This window comes from Poecilia reticulata, linkage group LG9 (genome assembly GCF_000633615.1).
Source record: "Poecilia reticulata strain Guanapo linkage group LG9, Guppy_female_1.0+MT, whole genome shotgun sequence".
NCBI lineage: Eukaryota > Metazoa > Chordata > Actinopteri > Cyprinodontiformes > Poeciliidae > Poecilia > Poecilia reticulata.
In genome coordinates, this window is record NC_024339.1 from 10,186,359 (window position 1) to 10,201,453 (window position 15,095).

At 34.6% G+C, this 15,095-nt stretch overlaps 1 protein-coding gene and 1 long non-coding RNA gene across 5 annotated transcripts; one reads left to right on the forward strand and one right to left on the reverse strand.

The window, feature by feature from the left end:
* Positions 1-2,607: 2,607 nt before the first annotated feature.
* On the reverse strand, positions 2,608-8,717 carry cxcl13 (chemokine (C-X-C motif) ligand 13). 4 transcript variants are annotated; one of them, XM_017306630.1, is made up of 6 exons: positions 7,899-7,948; positions 5,452-5,634; positions 5,095-5,209; positions 4,231-4,311; positions 2,967-3,024; positions 2,608-2,815 (listed from the first exon to the last, which is right to left on the reverse strand). In XM_017306630.1, exons 2-5 carry the CDS (start codon positions 5,513-5,515, stop codon positions 2,982-2,984), a joined length of 303 nt encoding a protein of 100 aa, XP_017162119.1. In that variant the 5' UTR covers positions 5,516-5,634; positions 7,899-7,948; the 3' UTR covers positions 2,608-2,815; positions 2,967-2,981. The 4 variants fall into 4 exon arrangements, with proteins under 4 accessions (XP_017162119.1, XP_008416001.1, XP_017162118.1 ...); XM_008417779.2 differs by lacking the exons at positions 2,967-3,024; positions 7,899-7,948 and adding an exon at positions 8,292-8,717; XM_017306629.1 differs by lacking the exon at positions 2,967-3,024.
* Positions 8,718-12,056: 3,339 nt separating this feature from the next.
* On the forward strand, positions 12,057-13,101 carry LOC103469828 (uncharacterized). Its single transcript, XR_534413.2, has 3 exons — positions 12,057-12,144; positions 12,689-12,816; positions 12,911-13,101. It is a non-coding gene; the product is annotated as an uncharacterized LOC103469828 (long non-coding RNA).
* The last annotated feature ends 1,994 nt before the right edge of the window (positions 13,102-15,095 follow it).

The window sequence follows — 15,095 nt, forward strand, 5'->3', positions numbered from 1 at the left end:
AATGTCGCTGGTTTTATTTTTGAACTCTGTCTCTAACATTGCAGACTTTCAGATTGGAACTTTGTACGAATAACCACGTTTTTCTCAGAAAAAAAACCCACATAAATGTTTTAGGTTTAAATGCAGTTTGTCTGGGTGGTTTTTATTTCTACACACTCATGCTTATAAGTTTACATAAACTGAAGTTAAATCAGAACAAGCTTCTCCTATTTTAGGTCAGTTAAACTCACCAAAATTATTTGTATTTGCTAATTGCCACAATAATGAGAGAATATGTCTGAGTTTTATTTATTAATTTCTTCAAATACTGTCTCTTTAAACGATTAGAGAAAGCGCAGATGATGACGCAGTGCTACGTGGCAAGCCATTGGCTAGAGTTGGCAAGGCAGCCAATCTGAGAGCGCCATTAATTTTCCTTGGCGCTGATTCGCTGAGTCCCGGAAAAATGTAAACGTTAGCTTCTCTTGTAGCGCTAAAACTGTTTCCACTCTGCGTAATGAGGCATAGTAAGGTAAACATGGGGTTTGAACGACTAAAATAGGATGTTTTAAACGTTTCAGAGGGAGTCTCAAGTATTTTCAGCTATTCGTGGGCGATTCTGGCGTCTAAAGCCCGCGAATATCGCGAGTCAAAACACGAAATATAACTTGATGGACTGGAAATAGCATTTTAGAGGAACTGAGCTCTAACTGAATTTTAAAAATTCTGTTGATCAAAAGTTCTTTCCAGGGACTCTTCTGATGTTTGCAGAATTATAGTTTCAGCAGTGGCGCAACTACACATTATTCAGGTGGATGCAAAAACATAGATCGGCGCCCCCCCCACCCCCCGACCGAGGGACGGAACGTCAGGGTGAAGGAGCGACGCTCACTCAGCACCCCCCCTCCTCCCTCCGAGGCGACGATACGTGAAGGGTAAAACTCGCTACATTTACCTCGTTATGTGCGCGAGGTGAAGGAGCGTTACACGCGCCGAAGTGTATGGGAAAACAATCATCGGCGCGCCGCCCCCTCCAGACGGGGTTTTGGCGCCCCCTCTGGTGCTGCGCCCCTATGCGTTGCATACCCTGCATACCCACTTTTTGCGCCACTGGGTTTCAGAAACCTCCCCTACGTTAAGTCACATTCAACAGGCGCTGCGCCGTTACCTAGCAACCTCAGCGAAGCCCAGCCCGTCACCTAGCAACCCCGGAATGGCAGGCACCTTATTGGGATTACTTAACAGATACTTTTTTTATTTATCCCAAAGGGGAGATTAAATGCTGTTGGCAGGAAAGACCTTGTAAAATTTTTATAATTAAGTTGAGGTTTAAAGTGACGAGATATTAAAATAGCTCATTTTGAATGAAAGGAACTCAAAATAAGTACCAAAATATCATTATCTAAGAATGATTTTGCACAAAAAAATGTAATGAACATGTTTTGTATAGTCCTAATCTGTTTAAAGAAGAATACAAGGTGACTTTCAGCTGGTTTTACATCACAGAACGTCTCCAGTCAGAAACTATTTTTCTTGTTTTAGATTAAACTAATTTTAATATCAGACAGAGATAATAGCAGTTGGTACTAGTTAGGATTTTGTTTGTTTTTGTTTACTTCTGAGCTCGATAATCATCAAAACATCGTGTTTTTCTTGTAGTTCCTGTAAAGAAAACAGAGATAGATGAAGTGAAATCTGCATGGTGTGTGAACTCAAGACATGACATCTCTTTTATGACCGCCCATTCTTTGGGGACAACAAAAAAACCAATGGATATTCACTACAAACATTTTGTGGAAGCACTATACATAATTGATAAAACTAAGGAAATGAGGGAAAGTTGTGAGGATTTGCTTCATCAGAAAGTGTCTTTAGTCAAAGGCTTATTCAGACTCACTGTAACACTGACCTCTACAGAAGATCTGGCCTGCCCAAAACCAACGACATCTACAAAAGTTGAACTGAATGAGAGGAATTAGAAAAAATTGATAAATATTGTCCTTTTTTTCTGTTTCAATTTATACTTTCACACATTTACATGTAGGCTATATTTCCCAATCAGCTTTTATAAACTAAAGACATTCCAATAATAATAAACACAAAGATGAAAGGAAGCATCATAGAGCAATATAGCATGCATATGTTACATTAAATGACCAAAACCTCTTATTTCAGCTCAACCTAAACCAAAGAGGATGTGAGAACGACCTGAAAGTGAATGAAGTCGAGTTTAAGTTTATAAATCTGTAAATAAGGAAGCAGGTTTTTTATAGGTCTGACTTTTTCATTAACTTAATGTTTTGCAGGGATTTTGTTAGATTAATGTGTTTTAGGACTTCCTTTCTCTGGGTTTATTTTTATATATTAATATAAATGTTTGATTCTTTTTTTGTGCACAAGCTTAGTGAATAAAACTGATTATAAAGCTGCTTCTCTGACTTTTGGCAATTCCTTCAGTCATCAAGCTGCTTTTTCCATGAGGATTTATCTGCTTTATGTATAAAAACTGAAGACAAACAATTACACCACCTCTCAAAGTCAAGACAATAAAATATCAGACACTATGGAGTCATTTAGTTTTGCTCTTTATTCCTTTCATTAAAAAAATTTAAAAATCATGGAGTTGAAGATAACATTAAAACTGAATTAAAAAATCTGTATAAAATAGCATTTAATAAAAACAAAGTCTTTAAAAATAAAACGGGCTTTTACACTTGACGTTGGCTCAGCTTTTTAAAACTATGTTCAGTTTTTGTCAGATGAAGCACTTCCTGTTCAGGTTGATCATCAGAAGGTTGTTGGAGAAACAGTGGATGAATTGATGTTTTCGTAATCCCTGAAATTAAAAACACAGAAACAGATTAGAGTTGTGTTCAGATCAGAGACTTAATAGGAAACAACACTACTCTGCAACAATAAAACGGTAAACACAACAAATGGATGAATGGAAAATGTCTCCATAGCAAAAGACAAATTTGTATTATTACCATTATTGTAATAATTTATGTTGAATGCAAGAAGCAGCGTCTGCAGCCTCTGCCCAGCCTTGGAACACAACAACATACCAGTGAATACATGTCATGTCAAAGGGGCAAAAAGTACTTTGATTTGTTTCAAAACTTGGATCCTGCATCATTTACAACAAGCAGTCAGGCTTTTTATCACATTAATCCTCTTAAAACCACTAAAAATGTATTTATAGATAACAGGGAGCAAAACATCTGTAAAGATAATCAAAATAAACCTATTAAAAGATGATCATGGCTTTATGAATGGTGTCAGTATCTATGGCTATCCATGGTCACAATCTGGATTTAGGTGAAATATTTGGTTCTTTTTTTCCTCGCAGTATATTAGGGGCAACAAGACAGAAAAAAATGAGTAAATTTGCTAAATAAAAAATAAAAAGAATAAAAAAGAATTTTTAGGATTAATTTCAGAATTTTTCTAGAAAAATAAACATGAACTAATTCTGAGATTTTTTTTATTAATCTCAAACTTTTCATGAAAAACATTTAATTGTCTACATTTGAAAATTTTAAAAATTAATCAAACACCTCAGTTTGAGTGAAAAAAAATCTTTCTGAGATTAAACCTACAATATTTTGCTCAAAAACACTCCAGAATTTTGAGGTTAATCTCAGTACTCTTCAAAAAATAAGAAAATATCTGAATTCGAAAAGTCAAAATTTGATGGAAAAAATACTTTGAAGAAATTTTGAGAGAAAAAAAATTTGGAATTTGAGAAATTTCAATTTCTGGAAATTTTCTGAACTTCAAAAATTGAAGATTTTAAACTTTTTGAATTTTTTCTTGCTTCTTATAGACTTTTTTTTCAGAACATTCATAAAATTTCTTACTTATGTCTAGCAAATTTTTAACTTTTCAAATTTACATATTTCCATGTTTTTCCAGGAAATTTTAGAGAGTAATCTCAATTTTTTGAATTTTTTGTGGAAATGTACTTGTTTTCTTCTATCTACAATGCCATCGTATGATTCTAACCATCTGGACCCAGACCAGTTGTGATCCATCCATCCATAACTTCCTTAAAATCCACAGATTGAGCTCCTTTAAACTCAGAAAATGCCATTTGGGCTCTCAGTTTATGTCTGATGGTTTAATGAAGCTTTGAAATATCTACACTAACACCTAAACTGCATATCTCCATGACAACCACCGCTGGACTTACAAACATTTCCGTGTTCAGGTTTGCTGCAGAAGAATAAAACAAAAATAAAAAGTTCTTACTGGTTAAGTTTGCTGAGAAACTCTGGGAACCAATTGGCGTCTGAACTGATGCAAACCTTGGAGCCGTTTTTCCTGATGACGCTGCAGAGAAAGAAAGAAAAAACAAAACGACTTTGAAAACACAAACTGAACTCTGCAAGTGACAATAAATCACCGATTGACAGAAAGAAAAGGACATTTTGCCAAAAAGCTCAGAAATTTTTATTTTAACCTAAAAAAAATTCTATAAACAACTTGGACATTTGTAATTTTGAAAAGTCAAAAATATGAAACTTTTTAAAATTTTCTGGAAAAATCTCAAAAATTTTCTACAAAAAAAGAACTTTGAAATTTCTGTTTATAAGGTATAAAATTTTATTTAAAAAAATAGAAATTTTTAAATGAATCTCAGAAATTTTATGGGAAAAAAGAGAAAAATTCGGGGTTTCTTTTGTTGAAAATTTTTGACTCTTAAAACTGACCTTTTTTTCTAGAAAATTCCTGAGATTAATCTCTCTGTTAATCTCAGAATTGTGTTCTGTTTTTCTTGAAAAATGTCTAGAACTTTTTTGTGAACATCTTTTTCAAAAACATTTTATAAAAATTCTAGGATAAATTGGAAGTCAAAACATTTTCAACTTTTAATAAATTTTCTGTTTGAAAAGTCAAGTATTTTTCTAGAAAATTTATGAGATAAATGTCAAAATTAGTTGGGTTCTTTTGTTGGTTTTTTTACTTTTAAAAGCTTTTTCCAGAAGATTTCTGAGGTTATTCTAAAAATGTCTGAGATTTTTCTTGTTTCTGTGTGAAATGACAGTGAAACGTCGTCGTATTGGTCCTTTGTTGAAGCTGCAGATGGAAACATCTCCAGCTGAGGTTACTCACACTCTTTCTGAACGGCGGCACCGTCCTGATGGAGGCGTCACTTCCACCTTGGCCACGGTTCTTAGAGCGACACGTTGAGAGGTCGTTTTTATGCAGCGGCATCCCAACTTGGAAGCTGCAGAAAAATTCACATTTTTAAATGTTCATTTTTAAGTGCATCTGTTTCTTCTTAAAGCTGACAGATTAAAAATGTAAAAATGTGATTTTTATGAGATGTTTCCTCTCCACTTTGGAGTTCAGTGAAGTCTGCTCTGTATTTACATGTTTTCTAATGCCAAAAGAAGCAGGAGCACAACAGAAAGTACAGAATAAACCTTAAMTATCTGAATAAATAAAAGTCAGAGAGGATTTGCTCACCATGCAGCTCAGGGATGCAGCAGCAGAGAGTCAGAGCAACCAGGAGGATCACAGCTTTGTTCATCTTCAGAGTTTTTTTAGCTTTCAGCCCTGGTCAGGATGTGGGGACGATGTGTGAATGAATGAAGTCGAGTCTGGCTTTTTAAAGCTGCAAATAAGGAAGTAAGGACGCCTTCTTCCCGTCTGAACATTGAAAAAAAAAAAAAGAAATCAAATGTTGAACGAACTTGTTGCATCTGGAGGTTTTCTGGGGTTTTTGCTGACTTAACTGAAGTTGGGCGTCATTCGGAGTATTTTCATGATTACCACAGCAGATATTTTTACAAATAATCTGCTGGAATTAATTTTCTGCTGTCCACATATAAATAAATATAGAAACTTTAAAAGAAGAGAACTGGTAACAGATTAGAAAACATGCAGTTTTTATATTCAGTCATATTCTATAAATTAGAATATGCGTTCATATGGGGCTAATTTGTCAGATTAAATGTACTTTTTGAAAATTGACAACCTTTAAGCAGGTATTACTTTCAACTACTTTTAAATATTCTAAGTGGAAAATCATCATAATTAACATAAATACTTTTTCTCAGTGTGTATTTAATCTATATAATATGACAAAGTCCTTGAAATAAATGGACTTTTCAATAATACTGTAATTTATTGAATGGGTTTCAAAGTTAGGAAGAACTGTGTATTTTTATACTAAAAAAATGCAACATTTCACATAAAGTGAAAAAAACTACAAAGGCATTACCACAAAAAGGTTGTATTAAGAGACGTTTTATAAAGATAATGTTTTACAACATTGGTTATATTTATCCATAAATCAGACATTATTTATTTGATCCCTTCTAAAGTCTCACATTCTGTCCCCAATTAGTGTGAAAATTGTTATTCTTTAAATTTGAATAATTAGTAAATAGATTTTAGTTTGACTAATAAAAAATATTATTAGATAAGTTAAGTTCCTCTTGTTTTTATATTATTTCTATTTCAAATGAACATTAAGTATGGCTGGGTTAAATAATTCGTAATCTTGTGCCATGTAACGAAGCGTCACGTAACGTAGCGTAGCGTAAAGTAACCTAATGTAACATTAGGCAACTTATAAATAACGTAATATTAAATAAGATAACGTCATGTAACAAAACATTACATTATTAAATATAATGTAACATAACAGCGTCGTATAACTAGACAAGGTAACATTACGTAGCGTAACTTTATATAGCATAACATTACATAGCATAAAATTACATAGCGTGAGATTACGCAGCGTACTATTACGTAGCGTGAGATGACGTTGCATAACATTACATAGCGAAACATTAACGTAGCGTAACAATACATGTAACGTCACGTACCATGGCGTCACTTGACTTTACGTAACACAACTCTCAACAAGCGTTAGCAAACATAATGTAGCACACCACAACGTCATGTAGCGAGACATAAAGTAGCAGTACTTAGCGTAGCATAACGCTAAGTATGCTACGATACCATGGCGTACCATAGCGTGACATTAGTAACATTAGGTAACAGAAAATTACATAATGTAACACAACGTAGCATAGCACAGCATCGTGTAGATAACCAAGGTTTAAAAAATGACATAACGTAACATTAGATAACGTTACCTAAAGCAACATCAAGTAACATTATAAAACATAACACAACAAGCATAACTAAATATAGGGTAACAATTTTATGAACAGTCTTAAATGATGACAAATGGCAATATCTAAAATAAGATGCACAAAACACATTTTAGATTATATAAAAAAACAGTAGTTTATGTCTCACAATGGGTTAAAGGCCAAGGAGGAAAAATAGTTAGACCACAAAGTCTGTTTTCTAAACAGAATGAATCTTTTTCAGCAGCTTAAACTACAAAACGTCTAGATTTTGGAGAAGTGTTAGTCTTTAATCTCTGTGTGGATCAGTGAAGCTTGACCACCCAAGATCCTGTCAAAGGTTCACTGAGTTTCCTTCCTTGAGCCCCATTTGTTACAACTTGGCCATTAGAAAAACAGCTGCAGTGAGGACCCAGTTTATGAAAAAAGGATAAATAATAACCAAGTTTACATTATCATGAGTAAAACTGAGCAATTAAACTACAAGAGAAGAGTTTTTCTACTTAATTTCTATGATCTTATGTATACTCTACCATATATTGCAAAACAAGCTAATTGACAAAATAGTTTTCAAACTTATGCACATTTTCACCAAACTAATCTGGAGTTCAAGATTTGGACAGATGGTTTCTTCATTCAGAAAATAAGCAAAATACAGGTCAGTAAACTGCACATACAGCAGAAGCGATTTAAATTTGGTGTATCACCAAAATAGTAAAATTACACCAGTTTGGGTTGAACCTGGGCTGGATGCAGTTAGAATCAGGAATCAGTAACAGGAAATACTTCTCAGATGTTACTACATCGTACCAGGAATCAGACTTCTGTATTTGCCTTTTGGGTCCCAGCCACTTCCTTTTCTGGTAAATAGATAATTAAGAGTGAAAGTAATCCCCCTGTTGAATAATGGTTGACTTCCCACACAGGAAAACAAGATATTCTTAACTAAAAATGAGCTCTGATGGTTATGCACCAATAATTACCAAAGTTATGACATAAAATTTCTCTGGATTATGGAGAGACAGAGCAGACCAAGCTTAATAAGGATATCAATATTCCACTAATGTTTAAAAAACACAATTTCACAGTCCTGGTATTCCACAAAATAAGAAAATAAATTAAAAACACACATGAAAGTGTTTCATGTGTGCTTTTAATAAGTCATTAAAAACATGCCACGGAACGCATACAGGTCACATTTACCTGCAGTGTGAACTGCCCCGGCAAAAAAATCGGAATTGCCAAAAAATCGGAATTGGGTCACTTCAGGTTGCAGTGTGAACGCACCCAAGACGACCAAAAATTTTAGGTCAATCCTCCAAATCCCTGAATTCGGGCGTTCTCGTCAGGTTTAACGTTTGTGAAGCTCAGTTAGCCCAACCGTTACCTTCCAACAAAAACAGCAGCTAGTATGAAATGTAGCAAACTCAAACCACTAAACGGAAGTGGTCCTGACCACTAGAGGCAGTGTTGAGTAGGCAATATTACCTCCATATGCTGGGGTTCGTAACGCCAAAATATCTTTTTATAATAAGCTTTTACAACCATGTAGTAGCACCTAAATCAGCTTTTGTTGAATCTATTAAATTCAACTAAATGTAGCAAAAGAAACTGACTTAAAGTCTGATCTTATAACTGAGAATAAATTTGTTCATTCAATCCAAAAAGATTTTGAAAACGAGAAGCAAATGTGTTTGTATTCATTCAAAAGATAAAAAACAACTTTATTTTTTACAAAAAACAAAAAACTTGGACAACTTTATTTGGTTGATTTTAGTATTTACTTATGGTTTTTCCTGGGCTGTGAGTATTTTGACTCGACAATTTCGGCCCACGTGACAAGAAGTTGGGACACCCTTCATCTCAAAAATAGAAAAAAGGTTTCAAGCACATTTTAGAGGCAATTCTGAGGAAAGAGTTCAGTTCTGACCTTTTTCGCACAATTTAGAAACTATAAATGTGACATTTTTGCCAACATTAAGACGCGTTGAAGGACTAAATGCATCAAAAACCAAAGTATCCGAAACTTGTTTAGCTTCACCTACGCTGTAAATGTTTTTTCTCTGATGACTAAATGCTGAAAGTAAAATCATTCCAGAAGAGATTTGCAATTTCATGGGTGCCAGTAATAACACAGTTTTTTTTTACTGAGTCATTCACACCTAAATGCTTCTGCATGTAAGTGACTTCACACTTTACTTTAAAGAAACCAGAAAAAAAAATTTAAGCAAAAAATGTGTGAAATTTGACAAAAAGCGATGTGGCACAACCTGATGCAGTGCGTCAATGTGGCGAGAAAAGGAAATACTGGTAATCTCATCAAAGAAATCTAATAATACAAAGGAAAATTAGTGCAAACAGGAAAGGAGGAAAGTGTTTTTTTCTTCTGTATAACTGAAGCTGACTCATCCGATACTAATAATGTTAATTTTGAAACAATTGCTGACTTAGACACTTTGGCATATGCTCAAGATGCAAGAGCGCAGTGAAACCGCTTCATGTCAACGTGGTGTTAAACCAGAAAAGGGGTATTTTTCAAGCAGGAAGAAACAGGAAAATTTAAGGTTTCTGGTGAAACAAAACATGAAACATTTTAATCATCTTAAACCATCCATCAGAATTTAGATCAGATTTTTCTATCCCACATGCAGTGTGTTTTATCCTTCTGGGTTAAATTACATGAACCTTATAGGGTTTAGCAACCAGCAAACTACTCTGTTGCTGTAGTTTATCAACAAAAAATAATCAGCAGAAAGACAGATTCTTGTTTACACTGAAAAACAAACATGTTTTGTATTCTCCAGACTGATGTTTGTTTTGAAATATAATACATTTTAGAACAAAATGGTCCTTTATTTGTCCCTCACTTGTAAAGTGTGTTTGTATCAACAGCACATTGACTTTTAAAATCATGATAATGATAAGCAGTTATCATTTCTATAAAGGATATCAGAATAGAAACTATTCCTTATTGTCCCAGTGGGGAAATTTACCAGCACTGCAAAAACACAAAATCCTACCAAGTATTTTTGTTCCAGGTTCTACAGTAAATATCTTAGTACGCTTGAAATAAGACTAAGTTAAATTCAACTTTTCAGCATGATAAGTTTGTTTTCAGTCAATAATTATTGATTATTGATGGACAGTAATACTTACATTGGCAGATTTTTTTCACTTAAAACTGGATGAATATAAGTCAGATAATCTGCCAATTGAGCTAGAACTTTTTCATAAATATTAGGGAAATATTGACCTAACACAGGCTCTTATGTTGCTGAAAATTTACTTTTAAGTTTGTTTTCTCTTATTTTAAGTGTACTAAGAATTTTTGCACTACATCTTCCTAGCTTGTGTTTTTTGCAGTGTAGGAAGTGATTCTGCTCCAAACAGGGATCAGGAGGAATGGGTGGCTGATGTATTTTAGTTTAAAACCTGAGGAGAATAAATAGCCAAAACAAATCTTACAGTTTCAAAGAACAGCTGCAGACTTAGACATATTAGTGCCATTAGAACAAAAAACTTTTTCATTATTAAAGATTAGATTTTAAAACCGTTTTCAGTGGTGCAATCCTTCCTACTTTGCTCAGAATGGAAACCAAACCAACATAAGCAGGCCTGTCTGAAACCTTCTCTGTGGTTTAATGTCAAATACAAAGAATCCACTTTGTTTCGTTTCTCTTGCGCTTCAGCATAAGAAACTTTTAACTTTCTTCTGTTTCCTGTAGAGTGAGTCCAAACACTTCCTCACATGCAGGGCAGCTTCTGCCAAACGAGCCAACTCTGCAGTTTGCCTCTGCCACTTTTAGCGAGTGAAAGCCGTCTGCTCGCCAACTTCTGAATTTCAGTTTCCCGACTTTCAGCATCAGATAAAGTTTGCAAGCTAAGTTTACACTAAGCAGGTCTGCTTATCTCAGCGAATCTGAGACCTGCCGAGCGCCACCGATCCATCCTTTATAGACTCAGATGAAGCGTTTTTACGGGTTTCAGTTGCAGCAAGTGGAGATTTGCAGATTTAGGCGTTAGGTTCACTTTCACTGCCGAGTGTTTTACTGTATCTGCATTACATTCTGCACAAATGCGACTAAACATTGATTTTAACACATTTGCTTAAACTGTCGTCATATCACTATGATGCAATGTTTTTTGCTTGATTGCTGCTTTATGCCTTATTGCTGAAATGTTTTATAGAAATAGGTTTATCTTACCATGAATGCACTACAAAAACAGAATCTTACAGAATAGTTTTGGTCTAATTTCTAATACAAACGTCTTAGTAAACTTGAAATAAGACAAAATTAACCTACAAGTAACTTTTCAGCAAGATAATATCTTTTTTCTTTAAAGAAAAAAGTCAATTGATTTTAAAAGTACTAGTTTCATTAAGACTATTTTACTTATTGCATGGGAAAACGTGTTATAAATTAAACAACCTGCAAGTGGGACAAGTACTTTGTCATCAATATTAAGGAATTATTTACTTACAAAAAGCGCCCACTTCTTTCTGTAAAGTTACTTCTAAGTTAGTTTTGTCTTATTTCAGGTGTACTAAGATATTTGCACCAGAAACAAGAAAAAAATGCTTGGTAATATTTTGTTTTTGCAGTGTATGCAAACTGTTTACCACCTTGGATGTTTTAATCTTTTCATTGGTTTTTCAAATCAATCATTTAATCAACAAAATGTGACTTTTTTGACAAAAAAATATTTTAAGAAACTTTAAATGGGGCATAAAATGCAAAATTCCCATTTTGAACATTTTTATTCTTCCATTTTTGTCTCAACTGCTTTTAAAAACACCCCAAGCATTAAAAGCATACCCTTTCTGTCAGTTTTTAGCAATAATTTAACGTATTTTGCTGTTTCTAAAACCTCCGGAATGTAATGTCACAAATCAGAAGGCACTGCGGCGTTACCTAGCAACCCCAGTGGAATTCCACTCGTCACCTAGCAACCCAACCAGAGCACCAGCCGATGGACAAGACAAATGATTTTGTTGATTTTTCATCCAGAAACCACTCGTCGCTGTCTTGTTCTAAGTTATTTTTCCATGTTAGAGGTGAAATAATCTGCCAGTAGAGCTAGTACTTTTAAAAAAAATCAATATTGAAAGAAATTATTGACTTTAAACAAGCTCTTACATGTAGCTAAAACTACATGTAGCTAAAACCAGCTATTAGCTAGCTTTGTCTTATTTTAAGTGTAATAAGATATTTGCAGTAGAAACTAGACCAAAAACAGTTGGTAAGATTTTGCTTTTGCAGTGTAATAATGCAAACAGATGAGCTGATTTTCTCTTTTAATAATGAGGGCTAAAATACAGAGGCAAAGCAAATCTTTTTTTCAATACATTAAGGTTTTAAAATAAGGATCCTTCATGTGTACTAAAAGCCATTAAATATCTTTAATTTATTGCAGATTTTTCTCATTTTTAGCTATTTTCAAATGCAATTTCTTCTATATTTGAAATCAAAAACACAACACCCAAAGATAAAAACTTAAAATACACTGAGAAACACCCGTTTAAGTGGGAAAATCCTTATTCCGTCATGGGTTTTCCCTCCTTGCTCTATGGATTTAATTTAGTTTCTGTGCTTTTACAGTTACTGCCGCTTTTCAGCTTCCACATGGAAACAAATCCTCCGTTTGCAATTTATTCTGGAGGAAAGTTTGCACTGCAGTTTGACGGGTTCCCCGAAACGTCACACATCTGTCAAAGCTCAGCCTAACTGTAAGTTACAGAAACTTTCTGAACATTAAGGTCAAAATATCTGAAGCTGTCATCACCTTAAGGTGTTAGCCACAAGATCTGCTCTGATCAGCAGATGAGACGCAGAGAGAGAAATCGCTAACAGTGCCTGGCAGAAATACTTCATATCCTGTGATTTTGTCACAACCACAAACATCGAGGTATTAAATTTGGATTTCATGTCATAAACATAAACCTGAAGAATAAATTAAACATTCTTTTTGTTTTTTCACTAATAAAAATGTCTTCTTTTCCCCTGAGATAATATTATTTGATGTTAGCGTCTCGTTGGCGTGGATGGAATCAAATGTGGGGTTCCTCCAGGCTCAATCCTTGGACTCCTCCAATTCAATATCTTTATTACAGCAAGAAATAAGATTATCTATAATAGCTATGCAGATGATACACAGCTCTTCATGACGATGTCACCAGGTGCCTCTGAACCCGTCCAATCACTGGATAGTTAATTAGAACAGATAAAATGTGGATGTGCTGCAAAATTTCCAGCTGAGCAGAAACTTTGCATATTACATTTGGACCTAAAGAGAAACATAGTGTTAGCGCCCAGATTCAGTTATTACAGTTAGAAACTAGAAATCAGGCCCAAAATCTGGGTGTGAACCTTCAGTCACATACAGACGGTTACAAAGTCGGCCTTCTGTCACCTGAACAACATCTCCAGGATTAAAGGACTAATGTCCCATCTAGATGTAGACAAACTCATCCATGCATTTATCAGCTCCGTCTTTTGGTGTCACCACCATACATTAAAGATCTGTTGTCATAGCAACCTCAGGTCTTCTGGTTCTGCTCTGCATCGCCAGAACCAGAACTAAACAGAGAAGCTGCATTCAGCTTCTATGCATCACAAATCTGGAACAAACGTCCAGAAAACTGCAAAACAGCCGAAACACAGTTTCTTAAAATCTAGACTTCTTACCGTTATAACCTGACCATCGATCAACACATTTGATAAGTATTGATGATTTTAGTGACGGATTAACTGGTTTTACTGTCTGATGTAAAACACTTTGAACTGGCGTGTTGCTGAAACACAAACTTCCGATTCGATGAATCTGTGTTGGTCTGTCACATGAAGTCCTTATGAAAAAGTTCAAATCTTCCTGAACTCGCATTAAATCAGGTAAATCTGCAACCTGCCGAGTTTCTCTGCCTGAAAAAACAAAGATTCAGGAGTTTAAAGAGTTCTTGTATTCATAGAAGTCCTCTTCACTTCAAGTTCTCAGAACAGTGAGACTGAATCTGCAAACGTTAAACAGAAGTGGAGTTAAAATGGTTTGTTTTCATGCATAAGCAACTTAAACTGGAAGCAGATTGATGCAATTGTTGCTGAACTCTTACGTAAATACACATTCAGGCGTGTTTGCCCCATTAAATAAATATTTGTCAGGTGATTATTGGAGAAAATAAAAGACATTTAGTGAGTCTGGAGCAATAAAAGCAGCATTTAGGTCAATGTATTTGGAACTGAAAAAGGTGTGGGTATTTAAAGATGCATAGTTTGTATTTTAAGATGACAATTAGTTTTTAGGATTTTTTTGTTTTTAATTTCTTTAAAAAAAAAGACTAGCATATTTTATGTCTGCTTTTAATCTTGCTTCAAATACAAAACTGCACGCTGTACTCAGATTGTTACCATTTTATCATCTTATTTAGCTCTACTACTATGACATACGTCAATATATATACTGCTCAAAAAAATAAAGGGAACACTTAACACAATATAACTCCAAGTAAATCAAACTTCTGTGAAATCAAACTGTCCACTTAGGAAGCAACACTGATTGACCCGACGAGGGTCACCGTTGTCAATCCGTGCTGCTTCCTAAGTGGACAGTTTGATTTCACAGAAGTTTGATTTACTTGGAGTTAAATTGTGTTGTTTAAGTGTTCCCTTTATTTTTTTGAGCAGTGTACTTAGTTTTGATGCTTTTGATCATTTCTCCATTGGGGATTGTAATGAAGAGAGCTTCATTACTGGGTCTACTTTTACTTAAATCACTGTATAGCACTTTAAATGCACTTTATGAACAAGCACTTTATTTAGCACTGCACTTTAAGCAGAGATTTGCACATAAATAGCAATTTGCACACGAAGTTTTAATGGTATTTATTGAGTATTTTTAGCAATTAGCATGTAGCCTTTTGTTCTGGGCTCTGCACAGCTGCTCGTCATTGGAGAGTGAGCTGGTTGCCTGTGGAGGGAGGATAATTGTTACTCAGAGCAATGAGCTACTGGT

Bases quoted from the DNA above. Each gene is read 5' to 3' on its own strand.
- cxcl13 (XM_008417779.2), bottom strand. From the start codon at position 5,515: ATGAACAAAGCTGTGATCCTCCTGGTTGCTCTGACTCTCTGCTGCTGC. The intron at 4,312-5,094 runs GTGAGTAACCTC...CTTTCTCTGCAG, and splicing joins TGCCGCCGTTCAGAAAGAGT to CGTCATCAGGAAAAACGGCT. The intron at 2,816-4,230 runs GTAAGAACTTTT...TTTTAATTTCAG, and splicing joins TTTCTCAGCAAACTTAACCA to GGATTACGAAAACATCAATT.